Below are 22,253 nucleotides of genomic sequence, written 5' to 3'. Positions count from 1 at the left end.
GAATTATTCTGTATTCTTCATAGCTCTGATTATATATTGTTATACTTTATTAACCGATATCATTTAGAGTATTAAGTATATTAGTGTATACTGGGAATATAGGTTACTCGGATGTGAAACGTTAGTCGATGATTTTGTTTCAGGAAATGACTTGGAATACAACTTGCAAACAGTTGCTGATCCTTTTTCCAATACATACGAATCAGAGAGGAGCTATAAAGCTGATAAGAAAATTAATAATTTGTATCAGAAAACAACTAACGATCCGTAAATCTCTCTCTCTCTCTCTCTCTCTCTCTCTCTCTCTCTCTCTCTCTCTCTGACAATGACTTTCTCTTTCTCTCCCCTTTGTCTACAAAGTTGAACCACTCTAAGATCTATCAATCTACAGAGAGAGAGAGAGAGAGAGAGAGAAAGTCATTGTCAGAGAGAGAGAGAGAGAGAGAGAAGCAAATTGTTTGGTATACAAAAAGTATTCCATATATACAGATACTCTGTACACGAGGATCATATTCATTGAGTTACAAATCTTAACCACCACATCAGTTTTGGTATGAGTGACACATTATAAATAGACGTGTGCGTGTAACTAATACATGTATGAATTATATTGCTTTAATGTAAACCTGCTTTAACAAAGGCAAACTGCCCTGTTGGTACCCAACAAAAAATTATTCAACGAAAATTATTAATCAACCCGACTATTCTTTAATAATTCCGGTCTCCCCTAGAAGCGCCACATCTGCCAAAGGTCTGCGTAGAGAGGCAATAGATTGTCAAACCGATCGACATAGTAAGCCAACGATATTTGTCCCTTTTTTAAAACATGATTTCTAATCTAATGCTCTCGGATTACTCCTCGATTTATCAAAGAAAATCGAGACAGATCGAGATGAGAAACTTTGTAGTGTTAGTTCAGTTAATCTAAAGGTCAAAGCTGTTCAGATTGTCATGGATACTGATAAATAAGTATGCAAATACCGTCCGATATCATTGATGTAAACCTTATAAACATTGCATGTGCTTAGCAATGAATTGGTTGCATTGTATTAGATACCGTATTAAAGAGGAAATTGTACCTAATTGCGATGCTTCGACAATCAAAGAGGTAAGATTTGTTGATTTTTCTGCTATGATTGAATGTATCTTTCCGATTCCGCTGCATGGTTTGGGAAAACACTTCATCGAAAGATTACCGAAGAAGCAAAATATGGACATGATAACTCAGACAATTTTTCGATAAACAATCAGCACTTATACTAATAATTTTTTTTATTTTATCAGATAACTCTCTCTCTCTCTCTCTCTCTCTCTCTCTCTCTCTCTCTCTCTCATGTCATCTTCTAGAAATGATGACACGCTCATTTCGTTATAAAATTGAGGTGTCGACAGTATTTATTTTATCTACAACACTACTCTTTGTTGTCTGCCTACCAGTATTTATTCATATTTACCAATTTTTCATCTATTTCTTATGATATAATCGATCATATAGGAACCGAAAAGACTGAAATCTACAAGATCCAGTTTTATTCAGTTTAAAATTGCATTGAATCAGTTAATTCATATAGCTTTAATAAATAATATTCAAGGGATTCATTGGCATCTCTTTTCTGATGTTAACTGTGCGTGGATTGTGATTTCGAGATTAATGAAACTTAAGCTATCCACGGACTGCACGGGTTGAGAAGTGGTTGCAAGCTTCATGTTAACATACTGATCGATTATAACGAAAATTTACGTCCTTCTACAATGTAGTACACAACAATATTTACATTTGCAAATATGCTTCCTAATAATCAAAAGCATTTTAAGATTATTTTTCTCATTTCAAAAGTACCGGTCCTTCAGAAGGCTAGATGGTCAAATCTACCTTAAATTTTAAGATATCATTTGTTTAGATATAAACTTTCATCTGGCAAAGAATAAAATCCACATATTTAACTTTATATATTTGGGTATTTTCCTATGTAATTACATAGAGCTCTTCATCGAAGGACATTAACACAGTCTAAAAATGGCCACATCGAACCCCCTGAACAGTTATAGTTTGTAAATGTATTGATGTGTAGCAAAGAATAATAACTCTAACAGCGCTTAATGGATTCAGTATTACATGTAAAAGGGGAAATTTTTTTAAAATGATGTGTAAACTTATTAAAACAAATATCTGATTCACCCATTATACAAACTATAAAAACTAATTTTCATTCACCAAAAAGTGTTTCATTTCGACGATCAAGACATCTGATTATATCAACGTTGCAATAAAACTAAACAGAAGTATCGAAACGTATAAAACTGGCTAAAATATCGCTGATTTCTATCTCATTAATAAACGAGTACGTTAAACGTGACGTTAAATATTATATTTGCCTTATTTCGCTTGAACGAAAAATGAATGCTCTATTGAAATCATTTCATGCTTTAGTTATTTAATTTTCCCCCTCAATAATTTACGACTATTAGCACATATAAATAAATAAAAATGCCCAAAACTGATCTCACAAAGAATATATTGATAGGAATAGCAACTGGGCGGGTCTTCCATTTTCAAGCATTGAGCGATAACCTCATTAATCTGAGAGGCTTGGTTGGAAACGGTTGAAGTACACTTTATCACTTATGATAACAAGTTTTAAAAGTTAAAAGGCTATAAACGGAGTAAACCCGAAGGAAAGTTGTAAAAGTGCCGTAAAAGAAAACATCTCGATAAAAATTCCTCCACTACATTCCGCAAACTTTTAAAAATTCATTCCGGGTATACTTTTCTGCCTGTATATTAGGTGTTTGGAGCGGACGTTTAATTTCACTTGTAGTGGTCCATCAAGGAAATATACAGCATCTGTTTTCTACATTTCCGCTGATGTCGACTTGACGAGGCGCATTGCATGGAATTGACAACTTGTATGTGATTCGAGCCTTGCATTGCCTGGTAGACCCATAAAAAGCATAGGAATCACAAACACTGTGGTCGTTGACAATGGCCTTAGCATTTAAATCTTCTGTCAATACGGCACCAGTCTCTCAGGATTTCTCATAAATCCCATTTTGACTGATAAAACATGAAAAATTGGCCAGGAGACACTTCCGAATTTTGAACAGAAAAGTGCTATTTCTAAAAGCGACGGATTTTTTCTTGTTATATTGATAAATGCAATAGATTGGAGTTTTAAGAAGAAAGCAGTGATAAGATTATTGTAATCCATTTTGGCTAGCAAAATAAAAATGAGTGAGACAATTTCTAAAGTTACAACGGAACATAATGTTGAACAGAAAGAGGATAGTCCAACAAAATCAGTAGTTGTTAATGAAGAAGAAAACACGGAAAATGTTACAGAAAAACAGTAAGTATCTGGAAAGAAATAAATGGTGTTTCGTGGATGCATAATATTTTCACAAAGGAAACGAAATTCCATCTCAAATTTCATTTGCTTAATTAACGAAAATCTTCATTAGGTTTAAAGCAGTTGTAATGGGGCCATCGAATAAGCGGTTTGGTTTAGAATTCAAGATATCAATGTTTATAAAAAAAAAATGATTTTACAATTCACTTTGACTTTATTTTCGTAAATGTCCAAATCCAAATAAATCTGATTCCTAGGAATCATAGCTCAAGCGAGATACGATTCTCAGCTCTCGTCTATGTATTTTTTTTTCATTTGCGGGCTTTGAGATTGGAAACGCGGTTTCATGGGAACAAGAGAGTATATGTATATATACTATGAGTATTTTCTTTTCTCGCAATGTCACCCTGCCCTTCTTTTCAAAAGATCTAAAAAAAAATATTATTCCTATATCTTCTACTCAGCGGATTTCTGGAATACCCAAAGTAAATGTGTATATACTTCAAACAATTGAACAAGGATTGGCTTTGAGTAAATCTATTCATCTTTTGGAAGTCCATTAAAGGCCTTGATGAAAAGAAAACGCTACGGACAACTTTTTAAAAGAAATAGATTATTCATGGTGTTGCGAGATTTTGGAATATTAATTAGCCTTAGCGACTTCTAATCTTTATATATGTTTTCTTGGATAAATAAATAAAGGATTTAATGGCTTTGATGGTTCAATAAATTTGCTGTCAGGTGTGTGCTTAGTCAAGTTTAAAAATACACATTGCACCCGAACTCCTTATGACAAAAAGAACCGCAAAAACTTTGGCAAGAGCGGAGGGACATGTTTGCATGAATGAAGTACTTGAATAAAAATAGGCACTTTTTGGGTTTTTTTTTTAACAAATTATCCAGAATTTGTAACGTTTCCTTGGATTTTCTGAAATTCTCTTTAATTTCCCATTTGTTTGTTCATCGTCATCATCATCATCATCATCATCATCATTATCCTGCCGAAAAAAGAGAAAGAAAAAAAGGAAAGGAAAAACACAACAAAGCCCAAAATATAGTTTTTAAAGTAAATTGCACAAAAGCAAACAATGTCGTCACCAAAGTCCTTATCTTCAAAATGAAAACAAGAAAAATGAAAACTTGTCACTTTTTCATATGATTAATTATTACACAAGTAACAATATGGAGTTGCCAGTTTGCATATTAACATCATTTCGTGTTAGTTTCTTGCATGCAATGTCTTTGCAATCCTAGTAATTAATAAACTTGCGCTATATACACCTGCAGATCTATACTTGTCCAGCGTTATTTCCTATGGGCATTGATTCCGCTTTTTCCAATTAATTTCCGGGTAAAGACTCCATCTCTTCATCATAAACTCATACTTGTTTTGAGCAGTTCGATTGTTTTTTATGGTAACGGATTGTGGTTACATGGCAACGTACGGCAAACGGCTTGATTTCTTCTTAAAGGAGGTTTTTAATCAACATCAACGTACAAATAATCGACAATTATATGGCTGTTATATATCATTGTTCGTTTTGAAGGCCAAGAAATCAAAGGTGATAATAATTGACTACAAGAACACGTTTAAGAAATCAATAGATCGGAAGTGAAAACTCTCTCTTGTATGAACTTTCCAATGACAAATATAATTTCATTAACTGGTCACGCTACAGAGTTTTGATACGTGGGTTTTCTGTGGTTGTCAGCGCGAGGGATTCTTGGTTGAAATTGACGTGACAGGACGGGTAGAATCTTGAGTGCAGGAGCCCCCGTGGTTCCTTTATAGAGAGAAAGATAGACTTTTATCATAGATCTCGACAAGTAATCTCCTACACTTCACGCGGATTAGGACAAGGCGGGTCGGGGGAGCACGATCCAAAGGGATGTTTACCCTTTTCCAAGTTAATTTGCGACGACTTTAACATATCACTTGTCTTTGCTTTCGGTCTCTTTGGAGATCTTTGGGTTGTCAACCAATGGGATATCAATATACGTAACACCAGAGGCATTGAACTTTGAACATCTGCACGGCGTATGTACCTTAACCGAAGTACAAATACACTATCTTTATAATAGATGTATTGATAAACTATTCTAAGTTTGTTTTACCAATGCTCAGCGATTTGAGTTTGATGGCACATGGACGAAGAATACCGTTTCACTGCTCTGTTGCTTGGTCACGGCATTGCCTTTCTAACGTTCCCTTTTGACTTGTGCATGTTATGAGGATAGAACTATTAGAGGTCCTTTCTTTGCATTTCATTTTATGATGCCCTTATTAAACACGTTTGTTGATTCTTTATGTTTTACCACTTGAGATAAGGAAAAATAATCTCCATTGCATAAAAAGTTATGAAGAGATTTCATTTGTCAGATTTTTCTTATGTCGTTATCATGACCAGGTAAAAAAGTCTAAATTGCTTAAATTTTGAATGGCAATGATAAAAAAAAATAGAGCAATATACGTATAAACATGTATATATTTGGACGACCAAGTAAATTGTTTATCATCAAAATGTAATGCTTTTTGTTCATTGGTTCATCATGTTAAAAAAAGATATTTATCACAATGCATCGGAATTTCGGATGCAATTTTTAATGTTAATTACAATTTACAAAATTGAATCAACAATTCAGCATTTTAAACATGGTTTCTTTATAAAGGTCTCTATTTCATTCAATCTAGTGGTTGATTGCCAAATTTATATTTCTTTACTAAGACTCTATTATAAGACCAAATCGATTATATTTCAGAACATTAATGATTTAGGCCATAAAAGCATTGATGTTTGTGTGCAAAACGTAATTTAACCCGCAATGCACTTAAGTTTCGCGGGTTAATGACGTCATTTATTCAAGACATTCAATAATCTTTTGCAGCTTTTTTTAACGAACTTTATATAAAAAAGGAGGGAAGAAAACGCCCAAGATTTAATTGATGTTTGGTTGGTATTGACGGTTTTATGAATTAAAAAAAAATCGCAATTCTAATTAACCTCATTCTTTTTTAACGAGAGGATGTGAATATGAAGTAGACGAACATTTGGAATTCCTATATGCTTCACCAATAATTGATTGCATCACGGCGAGATTTTCAAAAGCATTTGACAGATCTCAAGTTTAAATATTTTCCAATCGACTTAAAACGTAATTTACATATGAAGAACGTCAAATGTACCGTTATTTTCTATTCACCTGATGCAGTGACAACAGGTAGTAGTTTATGACCTCATTTGTCAAGAGGTTTTCAAGACTGGTCCACTTCTGTTTGTGTACCGAGTAAATATTTTTCTAACATTCTATTGAGGCGAAATCTCTCATAAACCGTGTTCTTAATTACTAAACAAACCCATCATAGCGACCACCGTCTTTCGACAACATTTGCTAACCTGTGCCAAAAATTAACTCCCCTTTTATTCATTACTATCATGGCCCCCGATTGATGTAGATTTACCAGTAAATATTTGTTGACCGAATTATTTCCTTTCTCGGTCGCAATTTTTGCCAATAAACAAGAAGGATACATGTATGTAGTGGGAGTTTTTCATTCATATTTGTGCAGTATTGAATGAATGGTTCCTGTATAAATTCCAACAACCAAAACTAACTTCCAATTTTTGAAATTGAATACTTAAATAGAGTCATGTCATCTTCACCTTATTTTTGATTCTGTAGATATTTGTTTTTGAAAATGTAATCAAAATAACATATTTAAATGCAATATTTATTCGTACACGGAATTATTTGCAATCTAGACGTTAGAGGAATATCCAAAAAAGTAATCTGTTATGATATGGATAACTCCAACGTGTATGAATACATTTTATAACTTAATTTAATAAATCGTCCAGCAATGAGAGAGAGAGAGAGAGAGAGGAGAGAGAGAGTGTGTATTTGTCTGAGATTTGGTTATTTGTAACAATACAGGGACGCCATTTTATGACTTTTAAGGCTTTATACAATGTAATAATTCATGTTCAACCATGACAATTAGAAATCAACAGTGAATGCTGATAAAAGGTATCCACGTTTCCGGGCATTTCTATTGAAGTGTTGGGGGATTACGGTCTAGACAGCCAAAAGCAACTAAGAACTAAGTATATACCAACTGTCGCGATGTACAAAATATATCGAAATGCTCTCGGACACCAGATTACGCATATCGTCTATTTTACAAGTATCTTAATTGCTTTTAGGAATAAGAAGAAACAACTGTCCTTCTTTATTGTGAAAGGGGATTATATTTAGTATCTATGGGCGTTCTTGTATACTCCAAAGACTTTTTATTATTGAGTGGGTTTGTTTTTCTTTCAAGTACCGTATTTGGGTCTATTTTCAAAAGAATCTACCGGATTTGGAAGCGGCAAAATTGTTTGTTAAGAGTAGTCAAAAAGTGCATTGTCTTCGAATTTAAAAATATTACAATAATGCTTGGGAGATAACCAAGGGCGATTATTCTTGAGAACACTTGTTGAGTATCTTATCTTGCTTGATTTTTTTGGACACCTGACAATATGTGTATATTTGTTTGTAAAAAATAAATCGGTAAAATAATCAAAGACATCGGAAGTAAAGTTCCGATCTTGGCGATAAAAATCTCAATGGGAAAAAGTGAAATTAAAATAATTTGGTACATGAGTTGATTTAAAGGGACCTTTAAAATTTCGTTAAAAAAGATTTCGCCTTTGATTTGAAAAGGACCTCAGAGCAACAAAACAAGGGGTTGGTCCCGGAGTCAAAAGAGAGATTGTTATGTCTTCAAGGTTTTATACCCTTTTACTCTACTCGTGACATACATACTGTTTATACAAAGTCTTAACCTTCAGTACCGATACAGAGGAAGAACATTTTTGTTCGTTTGTTTTGGGGGGATTTTTCTCTTTGGTTTTGTTGTTTGTTTGTTTTTGTTTTTTTTCTTTTGGTGTTTTTTTTGTTGTTGCAAAAATGTGACGCGTAAAAACTTCTTATATTCAAGCTATGACTACATATATACCTTGATATAAGGGGGTAACATTTGTTCACACAATATACGATAGGGAATAATGTAAATACAAGAAAATAGAAACTATAATGTGACCAGTTTCTCTGTATATGGTAGTTCGTTCCAACATATAGAGGTAGTGGGCATAGAAGGAAATAAAATACAGAACCCGGTTTTGCCAACTTTTTGCACATATCGCTGGCTTAATTAATAGCATAGCCAATCTGATCCACTAAAGAAAAGCACAAATGCATTTTGCTTTTTATACCTCAATTTTTTTTTTTAGAATCTCTTTTATTTTAGAATATAAAGTGGAAAAAGCACTGTTAAGTACTTTATTAACGACCAGAAAACAAACATAAACAAAAGGGATAAACTGTCTATCTTTCGTCCGTGATATTCGTGATCTGCATTGTTTTCTATGTTGCTGTGTTGCTAAAACAATACCGATCGATCTCCAAAAATCCCCGAAGAGTACATCTTAAAGTATGAAATAAGGCATGATTTAACAGTATCAAAATTATTTATTTTAGGCGTGAGGATAAACAAAGAGCAATAAACAAGACAATATTTATTCAAACAGTTTTAACAAGAAAGATCGGCGGAGATTTATTGTCCCTTGGTGATTTTGGTCTTTGTTCATACGCTGTCGTACAGCACTTAAAATTGTCATTGATCAAACTGATTATATTGTCTAAATTCTTATCAGTTTTCTTAAGAAATGAAGGAGAAAATACTCGGTCGGTGTACCTTGATTGCTTAACTTGCTGTATGTTTTACTATGAAAGAGAAACGAATCAATTATGTATTTTTGTCTGGATCAAAACCGATTTCTACTTGCGATGTTTAATTGAAATCAATATCAATTATAGTACATTTATTTTAAAGTTTCCCTCCTTTTGAATGTGAATTTTCTCATGTTTAAACACCAGAAACGCATCGTTCTCATCTGAAGTTCAAGTGTTTGTCTTTGAGCAGCTGTTCCTAATGCGGTTTATAATAGATCTTACATTACTTAGTATCTCATTGTGGTGAACTTTTGCGGTCTTTCCGTCTTCTATATATAAACACTGCATCCGTCATTATGGGCACTCGACTGACCAGTCATCTTATAATCGCTGGATTGCAAGGGGAACAGGAACATATTCAGAATTTTTCCCACCAAGAGATCAAAACCTGTGTTTGGTAATTTTACTATGTGAATGTAATAAGTTTAAATTTTCTCCTGGGGGGGATCTCCCACTTTGTAGATCCGGGCATGGAGAAATACCTAAAAGATCATATTCTCATCGCTGTCATAAGCATAGAATTTGAAACTTACATTAATATTTCTTTCAATTTTCATTAAAGAATTGGTCGATTTTTTTTATTAAGTAGTTCTTTTTATCGACGGAATGTAAGAATGACTCATATAAGTTTTTCTTGCATTGAAAAAAAAATTATTTGGTTAAATGTTTTAACCAATTCATGGTAATTGAAAGAAGACGATACCTGACTCATAGAAAAACTGTGTCAATGAGCACCGCCGACGAATATAAATTGGCATTTTGTCTTCAAGGGCTTATCATACGAATCCAACCCAAACTAAAATTGAAATATCTTTAAAAACATTTTTTTTTTTGAGATAACAATGCATTTTTTTTTGGGTGTTTTTGCAAATGACTTGAATAGAACCGCCCAATTAAGAAAAGAATTGACAGGCAATAACTCGAAGAATTGAAATAGTAATACAAGTCTGAAGATGTATGACGAATTTCTTTAATTAAATGGAATCGTTAAAAAGTCAAATTCAGTTTGAACACGTTTCTACTCACAGTAAAGGAAAAGAGACCACAACCAATAAAGCTCAGTCAAACTTGCCAAACTGTTTTTTGCTCAATAAAATTTTATTTTTGGAAGAAAATAAATTAGATGCGGCGTTTGAGTGTTAACATTTTTAAATTCACGTCTCGATGAATTGAAAATAATAAATTCAACAACCGCCCACCGTATGAAGAGTATTAATTGCACAGCACCTCTAGACATTACCATAAAGGATAATGTAATGTTTAATGTTGCTAACCTCTCAGTGTATATAAATTGCAGGTATAATTTTAAGCTTAGCCCTATCTCTTTAAATTATCAAACAATCGGCAGGGGTTCAATGTGGTTGATTGGTTATGAAAAGATCGAAATCACTTGACCTTGACCTCTGAGTAATTTTGATCGTCTGCCCCTTTTGTGCTTTAATTCGCGGTGGGTATAGTGATATCATGTTTGGGATAGAATCATCTATAAACCTTTTGTTACTTATCTCCTTTTCTATTGAACGAAAGCGAGTAAAAACTCTAATAAAAATATTTATTTGAAGCTTAATGTAAAAACACTGCAGAACTCCTACTGTCTTAGTAATGGCGAACAATTAACGAAAAAAAAAGCCTGAAGCCGACCAGGAGGTGAAGCCACGGGGAGGCCCATTCGGGGCCAAGCTTTTTATCTAGTATTGAGTCTGCTGGTGTCCAAGGATTAAAACTTTACCTATCAATTGTAACTAGACTTAAATACCAAACTATGCTACCCCACACGGACTGAAGGAAAAAAACGGCCGAGCCCTTACCAGTACATTATGTTGAAATTTTTATTTGTGGACAGGCATACCCAGGAAGCGGAGTTCGATTAGCACTAGACCCCCGACAATAGCCAAATCAAATGTGCAAACCCCGAGCAAACAGTCTGATGTGGTTTTAATTGATCTTTTGGGGGACTTTTTATATATGCACAAGATGTCACCCGCAAAGATGTTAATCGCAGTGACTCAGGATGGTCTTGAAACATTTTGGAGTTTCTGTCAGTGAATATGAGGGGTTCGCAAAAGAAACCCCAAAACTTGCAAGCTCTAGCGCCCAGTATACCGGCTGCTTTCTTAAACGTGCCTTCTGTGTCCAAATTGGCGGTTTCCCCAAGCCAGGAAAATGCGACGAAGTTTCAGGGACATTATGAAACCGAATTCATCATGTAAGTGTTACATTAATAAGTATGTTCCCATGGATTTATGCGAGTCTTGGAGTGATGGTATACGTTCTAGCTAATGAACTTCCGGTTTTGGTGATAAAAAAGTTCCTTACTGATCTTAATGGTGTAATTTAACTAGAACCATTTTAACAAGAGCTTGGACTTTGGTTAGTTGTGTCAAACAACAATGTGACTTAGGCCTGTCTATTTCACTGCTGGCCACTCAGTCATAGCCCTTTGAAATCAACAAGATTTGTCTGGCTTTTGAGCTAAGACTACGCAATTGGCGCATATTTTGCTTGAAACTGCGTCATTTCTAACTTGTTTTTGACGCAAGAAATAGATAGCTACGTCCAACCGAAAGTCCAAGTTCTTGTTAAAATGGTTCTAAGTCTTTAAGCAAAACGTGTCTGTAATTTACTTGACTGTTTCCGTTTGGTGATGATTGACTAAAAACAATTATGCAGAAGCATATTGCATATTGAGGGATTTTAAAAGAAATTGATATGAGCAAAATCTCATTTTTACAGTACGTTCATAATGTAATATAATTGAGATGGTTATTTATTTGTGTTTGGAAAAGAATGAATTATTTATGATATTTACAAAAACTTGAAACCCATGTGTACGAGAGTGTTTTGTATATGCCATGGAGACGTTACACGCGAAGCAGAAAATGTGGGGTGGTTATATGGCCCAAAGACTGGATAAGGACGTCTAATGAGGGGCACTGGTTGTCATTTTTTCTTACATGAAATTCAATACTCTGACCAAGTTCAGTATTTCTGAAGACTGGCGTTTCAACATTCATGATATATTTGGTATATGCTTCTCCCTCAAGTGCAATTGTTCATAAATTAGACTTATTAAGAAAAGGGACAGAAAATAAAATAAAAAAAATCTATAGCAAAAAAAAAGATTTATGGTTAAAAGTAAGTTCACCCCCCCCCCCCCCCAAATAAAACCGAAAAAGAATAAATAATTAATCTCTATAATCCATTATATAATGCAGATCGATTAATAACATTAAGGGTTATAATAATTGAGCCTCTTCCGTACGTCTCAAAACGAGAACGTAAAAAATTGCCAAGATTTGTTGCTTTCTAGTGTAACATCTTGATAAGACACGCCTCCACATGAACTGTAAACAGAAAAAAAGAAACCTGTTTATAATAAGTATTGAAAATGGATATCAATTACTGTGCGAATTCATCTGGTTTATTTAATATTGATGCAATCCTGATAGTAGACCCCACTTGTGCATAATGTTTAAATGAATTCCTTTTAAAATGTGTCGCAAGGTAATTCTTAACTAAATAAATTAGAGCATATCATATGCAGTATTATGAACCACTTAAGACAGATTCTACAAAGGCATTCCTTGTCGTTAAATGCATTGTCGTGATAGGTTTCAACAGTTATCCCTATACATGTGTATACTGTCAAATTCAAAAACATTGACTATTATATAAAAAGTGCCTGTTTGGGAGGGTAACAGTTGAAATTGACACCCCGAGAAAACCATTGTCAACCGACGCGAAGCGGAGGTTGACAATGGTTTTCGAGGGGTGTCAATTTCAACTGTTATCCTCCCAAACAGGCACTATTTATTTTGTTATACTGAATGTCTTTTTTAAAATTTTAAAGAAAATTTTACTGCTTTTATATAGGAATAACGTGAATTCTACAGCGAACCGTACGCGCATAATTTTTGCGCATGTAACATTTTTTAATGTTACCCGTTGCCAAGTGCGTTGCTAACGCTGAGGGTAATAGTAAATATTATTAACTGCGTCTTAACCAATCAGATTTCAGTATTTAACATGAAAGTATAACAATGATATATATACCATTGTATACCCTTGTATTTCCGGTTAGAATCGCTCTTAGGTCTTACCGGAAAGACCATGAGGCGACGATGGAACAGTTGTCATTTCATGTTATTATACTTTTATGTTAAATACTGAAATCTGATTGGTTTAGACGCAGTTGGCAATCCGTTCTATTACCCTCAGCGTTAGCAACACACTTGGCAACGGGTAACACAACGAATTATAACATGCGCGTAAATTATGCGCGTACGGTTCGCCGTAGAATTCACTTCATTTCTCTATAAAAGCAGTAAAATATTCTTTAAATAAGACATTCAATATAATAAAATAAATTTTGCCTGTTTGGGAGGGTAACTGTTGAAATTGACACCCCTCGAAAACCAGTGTCAACCTCCGCTTCGCGTCGGTTGACAATAGTTTTCTCGGGGTGTCAATTTCAACAGTTACCCTCCCAAACAGGCAAATAACGAATCCCGATTTATTGTTTTGAAATTAAAAAACAAATGACCAAAATTACTTCGGAAAAAAAAGTAAAATCTAACGATATTTCATCAGGAAAATGGACTGTGAGTTTTTTTTGAAAGATTTTATTTCTAATGTGTTGTTTTCCTCATTCAGTTCATGGATTTTAGGTGGTGTTGGACACCTATTTCATATCGAAATAAACAATAATTAACATCGAGCATAATTTTATAATTTTTCTTAAAAAAAAAAGCACAATGGGCAAGAGCGGTTGCTAGGAATCTGTAAGTCATGAGTTCAATTTAGGTAGGGCTTTTATAAACTAGACCTTTCCAAACCTTGTGAACGGTATTTTTGGTCAAATATTGTGAAATTTGAAAAAATACACCGGTGAAAGTATGTTGGTCATTTTGTACAGATTTCCCATCTAACACTTTGAGATGAACGAACCATTCGCTAAGGTTCAGTAACTAGTAACACCAAAATACTATGATTTAGAATTTTTACTGTTTATTTCATAAACATTCCTGCAATGATTCAGGGTTCCTTAGAAGAGATCATACAGAATCCTTCCTTCTTCAGAAGTTTAAAGATAAGAAAGATGACCTGAAGATTTGCAATGAAAGATTTGCCCTGATGTTGTCTAAAACACACACAGGAATATCAACGATCAGTGCATGGGAAGAGGATGTGTATAAAACTGTGTGGTTGCACTTGCCCCCCCCCCCCTTTTTTATAAGGTTTATAGGTTTTCCTTATTCATGCCATGCTCTGGCTTGTTGGATATTTGAACTTGGTGGATGGGTGCAAATACAACGTTTTCCATGTCACATTTTATGTAAATTTTAGCATTATCACCAAACCAAGTAAATTTACTTTAATATACTGAAATCGCGACTGGAGGGGAAAATTCTTAGATTCTGTATACAACATCGGCATTGGCGCGTGACAGGCCGGTGACTTTGGGGAGGGATTCTAACTTCACACATCTTGCCATGTAAGCCTTTCGCAGTCATATTCCATTTTGACATATATTTGTTATTCAACGTTTAAAATAAATAATTTTTTTGGTTACTTTAACATCAATGCTGCTGTTGTGCAAAATATATTAATATTTTAAAGTAAATTAACCAGAACTTCCCCCAGGTCTAGATTACGTATAGTACTTCAGCAAGTCATGTTTTGGGAGTTTTCTTTTTTGTCTCTATGACTTTATTCTTTGGTATTCAATTAAGGGATCTCGTTACAAGTTTTCTTCAAAGTGCAGAATTAGTAAAAATTCCCCATCTTTTAACATTTCCCTCGTTCGTACACTTGTTGATGAAAGTGAATTGAGATATGTCAAACAACGATACCAATTAAAGCACTTGTTTCAATTAACTATCATGAAAACATGACGTCACGGGTTTTTTTAATTGATCCCCTTGGTGTAATGCGGTTAAAAACAAAATGTGTCTCATTTCAAAGGCCACCTTGTATCTGACAATGTTTGTTTGTTTGTTTCTGGATTAGGATCGATGATTTAGGTCTGAGATTACTTCGATGCAATTAGCCTCGTTCTTGTCCCAATAATGTGAAGGGTTATCATTACATACTGACATTGAATAGAATGTAGTTCAGAACTAACGATAAACACCATGCCAATGAATACTTTGCAACCAAGTCAACAAAATATTGACAGTTTATTGATTTTGATTTTTCATGACATGTTATTATGACAGGTGACATTTAAAGAAGTAAAAAAAAACCCTAACGTATGCTAATTCAAAAATTACTTTGATTTCGTAGTTCGTATATAGATCAAACGGGGAGATTAAACCACGGGTCGATGGTGTCGCGTTTTGTTAATAAATTGATTCACTTTAATCTTTTAATCCGTGCAACGAAGAAACGACAACCTGTATATAGAATTCACTGAATGAATGCTGGTGTTATGAAATATGATGTCAGAAACACACATTAATAACATATCAATGAATTCCATTCCGGGTCACTTACTTATGTATTGATTAAGACTCAACAACAACAAAAATCGATGTATACCCTGCTTTGATACCATCTTCCCATATCAATAATGGAGAAGTTTTACGTTTTGAATTGTTTGAGGGCAGGGAGAACTCAATCTGCAGTTGCTGCAGGACTAATTAATACCGCTTGATTAATTGATAATATACGGTTGCAAAGTGTGCAAGCCATTTCTTTTTCCTACATTCATGTCAAGACCCTTACCACTTTGGGATCATAAAAGCACAGTGTTTAAAGGTAGTAAAATATTTTTGCTAGTAATTACACCTTTTTCTGTCGCGTTATTGAATGTGGCAGAGCGTTTTGGAAAATAGATTCTTCTGAATTAATGTACACAAGGTATTGGGGTGTTTAAAGTACTGTTTAAATAGAGCGTTGGTAACTATATACACGCAGTCTGGCGTATATTTGATTTGGTTGTGAACGATTCTCGCACTTCAAAATCAAAACGGACCTGTCATCATAATATTGGGCGATTAATGTCAGGACTGGGAACAAGGTGTGCTCGGACGAGTTATTAAATACTCGTGTGATTTTTTTTTTGGTTCATGCATTGCAGGTAAAATTGTAAGTACTTGAAAATCGTTTCATTTCAACATGATTATTAACTCTCTCTCTCTCTCTCTCTCTCTCTCTCTCTCTCTCTCTCTCTCTCTCTCTCAGTACTTGGTAAACCCATGTCACCAAATTGTATCGTGTTGTGTTGACGTTCTGAAAGAATTGCTCTCTATGTTTTTAAAACAATTGTCCGATAGAGATCACATACCCTATGTATTTCAATCTGATATGATGTGCTTTTAAATCATCGGTCTTATCACTCCAGTTACAAAGAAAAAGCTGACATTTCATTCATTATATATATGTTATAAAACGTTGTGTAGGCAGGTATGTAGTATGAGCCAAAATTTTCGCAGACGACATTGTCTGTTGGAAATCTACCGTGTAAATAACGCCATGTCATTGTCATTGTAGGGCCAACATGGACCAGGGCTGGGCAGCCAAATTGCTCAACCCGGACAAAGACAGGGAGAACCTTTCTCGTGTCTGCTGGATGCTGCATGACGTCGGCACCCACTCTCTCCGATCCGTGTTCGACAGCATCCATCCCCCACTTAACCTGAAAGATCACCTCTCCCAGCCGCACATCCGCACAGTTCTCCAACGGCTTCACGAGCAAGGAGTCCTGGATGAGAAGCAATGGAAACTCCTGTACCCAACCAAGAAAAAGCACACCAACTCACAGCAGTACGACAGCCGGACGCTGGTCACCCTGCTGCAGACTATTTGTCACCTGTGTCCTCCCTACCCAAACGGATGGTCGGCTGCTCCCCTGTCGGCTGACAGCAGTCTTAGCGCTGACATTGTTAGACTACAGCTTCTGTTCCAACATGTCGCAGAAATGAGTGAGTTGCTTACAAACTTTAAACCTTGATTAGAAAGAAAAAAAAAGTTCCCCAAAATTAAATGGCTTATGTTTAATAATTGTTTTTCAGAAACTATTTCCATCGAAGAGTACACATCTATCTGGAAACAGATAAGAGAGGTGCTTCTCCGACTTGGTGGACCTCCCATAAGAGTGAGACTGCATCGTATTGAAAACGAGGTTCTGGATGCAGAAATGCAAACCCATTACATCAACAAAGTGAATGAAAACTGGAGTTCCAATCATAAACGAATAGTGTTTACACCAAAATCTTCTAGTTCCAGAAACACCAAAGGGAAAACCAAGCGCAAAAACAAGGCAGAACAAGAAGGTTAGATAAACATTATGACTCATCTATTTTTTTTCAATAGTTGTATGTGAATTGCTATATTTCTGAATGACCATATTTCTATTGAAAATTTCTTTCAAACAACACAGGCATCCCTCCTGAAGACAAAGCGGTTCTAATGAAAACTTACAAACTCTTTGTGGACAACATCCAAGCAGAAGATATCATTGATCGTCTGCAGCAGAATCAGGTCATCAAATTCAGTGATCGACAGGAAATCTTTGCTCTTAACAAACGACATGAGCGAATGCAGCTTTTACTTGACAAGATATTGAATTCCAAACTCTCCTACGCATTCAAAGCTTTGACCGACTCCATCAAGTTCAAATACAAGAAAATCCATGAAATCGTGGTACAGATACGCAAAGAGACCTACAAACATGGAATCCGAGAAACAGTTGGTACGTATTACACAGACGAAGACTGAAATTGTCTACTTATTTCATATACGTTTTCATTACTTTGCTTGCTCCAGTAACATATTCAATTAACATTGTGTACAAAATGAAGCTTTGAAGAGCAAACATTAAAACCCAACTTTTTGGTCCTTTTCAGATGTCGTTGGTGTAGTGTCAACTGCCCTGATAAACTTCTACAAAAGCAACTACAGCAAATGTTCTCCATTCCCATGGAACGAGAGCGTGACTTGCAACATCCGAGACATGTATACACCTATTGACATCATTGATTCTGAAGGGTAGGTATATAATATAATATGAATCTCTATACATGTAGATATATATTTCATTAACCTCCTCTCAGTAACGTTTTTGTTTACATATTAATCCAGTGCCTGAAAAACTGTACAAAAGGATCGCATTACACCGACTACCTGCAACAAAATCTTGCATTACATTTCCATTTTTTTTATTTATTTCAGAAAACGGTTGCATCTCAGCGACTTTCTTCCACCTGTGACAGCTATGGGTAAAGGGCGGCGGATTCTCATGGAGGGGCCAAGTGGTAGTGGTAAAACCATTCTAAGTCACATGGTAGCCTACATGTGGGCAACCCAAAGGAGTTACTTCAAAAACAAATACGGAATTCTTCTTCATGTTGATCTAAAGAGAATAAACGGGAACTTCCAAGAACAGGTTCACCATAACCTGCTACCAGACGATTTCAAACTGAATCCCTCCGAGTTTTTCTCTATGCTTGAGGCAAACGCGAGTGAAGTGGTGATGATAGTGGATGGATACGATGGCAAACCCAACCAGAAGGTCCTGGAGGATATTCTCTCTGGCTCCCAACTCCGACAAGCCAACGTCATAGTCATGATGAATCCGGAAATTGTGTCTTCCCCAGGTTTCCTTCCCGATTCAAGAATGTTTTCATTGGGATATAGCATGAATAATGTCAGCAGGTGCATGAAAACGTATTTGTACCACTACAAGTTCAATCCGGAAAATCACCAGAGGCTTTTCGATACAGTGAGCGATGAAAACTGGCAATTTAGACCGTACATCACCAAACCTATTTGCTGTTTGCTCATTTTCGCTATTTATCAGTCTTCTAAAAATGCAAAAATTGCCGACATAACGGGACTTACTTCTTTGATGGAAGCGTACGGTTTTGCAATGGCCACTCAATTCTGCAAAAGACAAAAACTTGACATAATTGGATTGGAGTTCCCTGAAGAAGTTGTGAGAGCAATTGACCAGCTAAGTACATTTGCATTTAGAACCATGAATGACGAGGAATATGCATTTACTGAAGAGGACATTCACAAAGATACTCAGAATGCTATTGTCTTCAAATTAGGCGCATTTTTAAAGCTCACGCCGGTGTCCAAATGGATGTTCACTTGTAGTTTGATGCACGACTTCCTAGCAGCTAGACATTTGTCTGATTACGTTCTAGAGGAGATGACCAGCGTCATCAAAGACCATCGAATGACGAAGCAGTCCCGATATAACCAGCTGGTCGTGTTCATGTGTGGTTTGTACAGAAACGATCACGACACTTTGGTCATTCGTCAGCTTTTCTCAGAAATGGCGATCCAGAATATTCGACACACGCGGGTCGAGAGCGAGGATTCTAACGCATCATACGAAGAAGTAAGACCGTTGCGGCCTCCAAGCGGAAGATTCCACGATTTTGCACAAAGCCTTGAAAGCTTGGCGGAAGCCAAATTTAGAGAAGATGGTATTGAAGTGATTGCGCAGTCATTTCCACCGCGAACAGTTATCAAACGAGAAGGACTGTTACCGTACAGAAGTCTTCTATCTCTTCCGCAAATTATGCTCCATGACACAAATCGCATAACTCATCTAGAAATATACCTCATCCCCGTATTTATCAGTCAGATCCAACTCTACACCGACTTTGCCGAAGGAATTGCCAAAAGCAAAGTCCTTACGCATCTGAAACTGTTCTGGAGTTCCATGGATGTGATGGCTAGATTCTTGAACGCATTTATGGAACAGACGACATTCGTAGAGTGTGTTACACTGCAGGATGCTTGTAAAAAACCGACGAAGCAAATTTCCGCTGCAACTTGGGCGACGTTGCAAAATGCTTGTCAGAACATGACAAAATGTAAAAAATTCGCCTATTTGCAGGGTAAAGTAGCAGCAATTGCTTATTTTGTCCTTCAACATCTTCCAGACACCATTCAAGAGCTAGATTTTTCAGGTTGTGTGCTCAACATGATGTGCGCTTCGGAACTGAGTGCAAAAGTAGAACATTCTGCATCGTTGACAGTTCTCGACATTAGCCAAACGAGTTTATTCGGATCGGAGTTCGTTGCCGTGCTTCAGGGACTGAAATTAAGCAATACTATGAAAATTCTGAAACTCAGAGGTGCAAAACTTGATCGAGTTGGTGTCATTACCTTAGCTGAATGTCTGAAACTAACGCGAACCTTGCAGGTGTTAGATTTGAGTTATTGCGAGCTTACCACAGATATGTGCAAAACACTTACGGACGCAATCGCCGAAAACCATAGTCTTCGAAAACTGGTGCTCAAAAACACAAAAGTGACCATTGAGGGCAGACAAGCAATAAACAACCCAAGGCTGGATCAACTCACAGTTGTCGGACTTGAGGATATAGTTTACGCTTTGCAAGCCGTAAATGTTGCTTAGATAGGGATCGACTTATAGTGACGTAAAATGTGCATAGATGTATGATTCGACTTATATTGTGAACGGAAATTAGAATAGTTAGTGAATAATTGTTAATCTTTCGTTCGTATTTCATGTAGTTCATATTCATAAAAATACGTCTTTTAAAGATATTTAATGTAGTTTTACACCAAAAAATTATCATATTTATTTGTAGTGAAATGGAAAATACTTTTTCTGACTGAACTAAAACGAGAGAAACATGCATGACAAAACAGACAAACAATAATTGTTTCTGAGTAATCGTGTGCAAACTATTTATTTAACATTAAAAAAAACCAATGTGATGGGCAAATCTGTGATAAATCTTAAAGTTTATTTTTATAATTTTATAATTTTTTATTTTATATGCTATTTATAATAAAGTATTATTAAAATATCTATATCAGAAGTTTTTATTTTCTTCATGAAACAGAATAAAACCATGTATTCGGATTTCTTTATCCTGGCAAAAGCGACCCAATGGTTCACAGCAGGAAATTTTCCAATTTCAAGGTTTATAAGGTGTTGAATTAGGCATCCCACGCTGCTAACTGAACTCTCTGCAAGGGATTATTATCGTGTCAATGAAACCCGTATTTGCCGCAGAAATGAATATCTATGAATGCAAAGTTTCTTCAAAGCTTTATATGTCTGTACATGAATCCATCAAACCTCACAGTCGGAGGCGGAGAAGCCTGATGAAGTCATGTATTGAAGGAGGGGCTAGAGTGGGGAGGGCAACCAACGAATGTGAGAGTGTAGTACATAGACTTGCAATGTAAACAGATTATTAGAATACAGTTTTCTGCTTTGCAATATTCCTTATGTATAATGATTACAACGAGTTGACTGATTTTCGAGTTATGCCTGATGCTATATTTACTTGTGCTCATGAGATAAATCTTTCACTAATTATTGTATTGGTTGATAAAAAATAAGATATACAAAAAGCTACTCGAGTATTAGGGAATTTGATCATGTGCAAGAGCAACTAATTTAAGTTCCGGTAATTTTCTTCAACTCCAAACCGAAGTGCCTTCACCTACTGATCTCACGTCAGTATGACCTTACAATTACAACGGCACACTCTTATTATAGTAATTATTTCAATTTGATCTGCGAGTTGTACATGTCCCCTCAAAACTTGTCATTATTTAAACGAATTTAGTTTCAGATTATCGCCTATATTAAATTTCAAGATTGACCTTCAAGTGGTTAACATGGAACATTTCCCACCAATGTCTCAGGGTCGGTAGAAATAGGAATGAATTTCAGGTATACAGGTCTCCCTATTAGCCTAGATGATGATCATGATGATGATGATGATGACGACGACGACGACGATTAATGACGATTATCTGTGGTGTTATTTTATTATTTCCATGAGAGAGAGAGAGAGTCATTGTCACCATTTATATGAACAAATTGTTTTGTGCCCCCCCCCCCCCCCTAAAAAGATAAATTGAGGTCGACTTTGCAGCAAACTAGACGCTCACGAAGAACACTATGTTGTGCAGATAAGTATTGAATTAAGAAGTCAACAGAAAAAGTAAATAGATCTTTATGTTATCTTAATGCCCATGATAAAAAAGTCGTTTTGCTAAATGTTCTATAAAGAATTCAAATGTATTACGTTTAAAGTTTGTTATATAGTTTTAATAAATGTGCATGTGTGGTGTTAGTGGATTTGTTGATAATTTTAGGGTGATGTACTTAGGATGATGTACTAA

The 22,253-nt window shown here is 35.5% G+C and overlaps 1 protein-coding gene across 4 annotated transcripts; it reads left to right on the top strand.

The window, feature by feature from the left end:
- The first annotated feature begins 1,073 nt into the window (after window positions 1–1,073).
- On the top strand, window positions 1,074–20,924 carry LOC128188496 (uncharacterized). Of its 4 annotated transcripts, none has more exons than XM_052859585.1 (6): window positions 1,074–1,108; window positions 16,617–17,047; window positions 17,138–17,398; window positions 17,506–17,817; window positions 17,972–18,113; window positions 18,297–20,924. In XM_052859585.1, the coding sequence occupies exons 1-6, from the start codon at window positions 1,089–1,091 to the stop codon at window positions 20,500–20,502; spliced, it is 3,372 nt and encodes a 1,123-aa protein (XP_052715545.1). In that variant the 5' UTR covers window positions 1,074–1,088; the 3' UTR covers window positions 20,503–20,924. The 4 variants fall into 4 exon arrangements, with proteins under 4 accessions (XP_052715545.1, XP_052715544.1, XP_052715543.1 ...); XM_052859584.1 differs by lacking the exon at window positions 1,074–1,108 and adding an exon at window positions 2,616–3,347; XM_052859583.1 differs by lacking the exon at window positions 1,074–1,108 and adding an exon at window positions 10,628–11,328.
- Window positions 20,925–22,253: the final 1,329 nt, after the last annotated feature.

Source organism: Crassostrea angulata, chromosome 6, assembly GCF_025612915.1.
Source record: "Crassostrea angulata isolate pt1a10 chromosome 6, ASM2561291v2, whole genome shotgun sequence".
Classification (NCBI taxonomy): Eukaryota; Metazoa; Mollusca; class Bivalvia; order Ostreida; family Ostreidae; genus Magallana; species Magallana angulata.
Note: the sequence above shows the minus strand (reverse complement) of the source record. Positions and strands in the feature narration are given on the sequence as shown.

What these genes read in the sequence shown, in the direction of transcription:
- LOC128188496 (XM_052859583.1), top strand. Translation starts at nt 11,171, where the DNA reads ATGAGGGGTTCGCAAAAGAAACCCCAAAACTTGCAAGCTCTAGCGCCC. An exon ending in CCAACATGTCGCAGAAATGA is followed by an intron (nt 17,048 to 17,137) that starts GTGAGTTGCTTA and finishes ATTGTTTTTCAG; the next exon opens with AAACTATTTCCATCGAAGAG. An exon ending in AAACAAGGCAGAACAAGAAG is followed by an intron (nt 17,399 to 17,505) that starts GTTAGATAAACA and finishes CAAACAACACAG; the next exon opens with GCATCCCTCCTGAAGACAAA.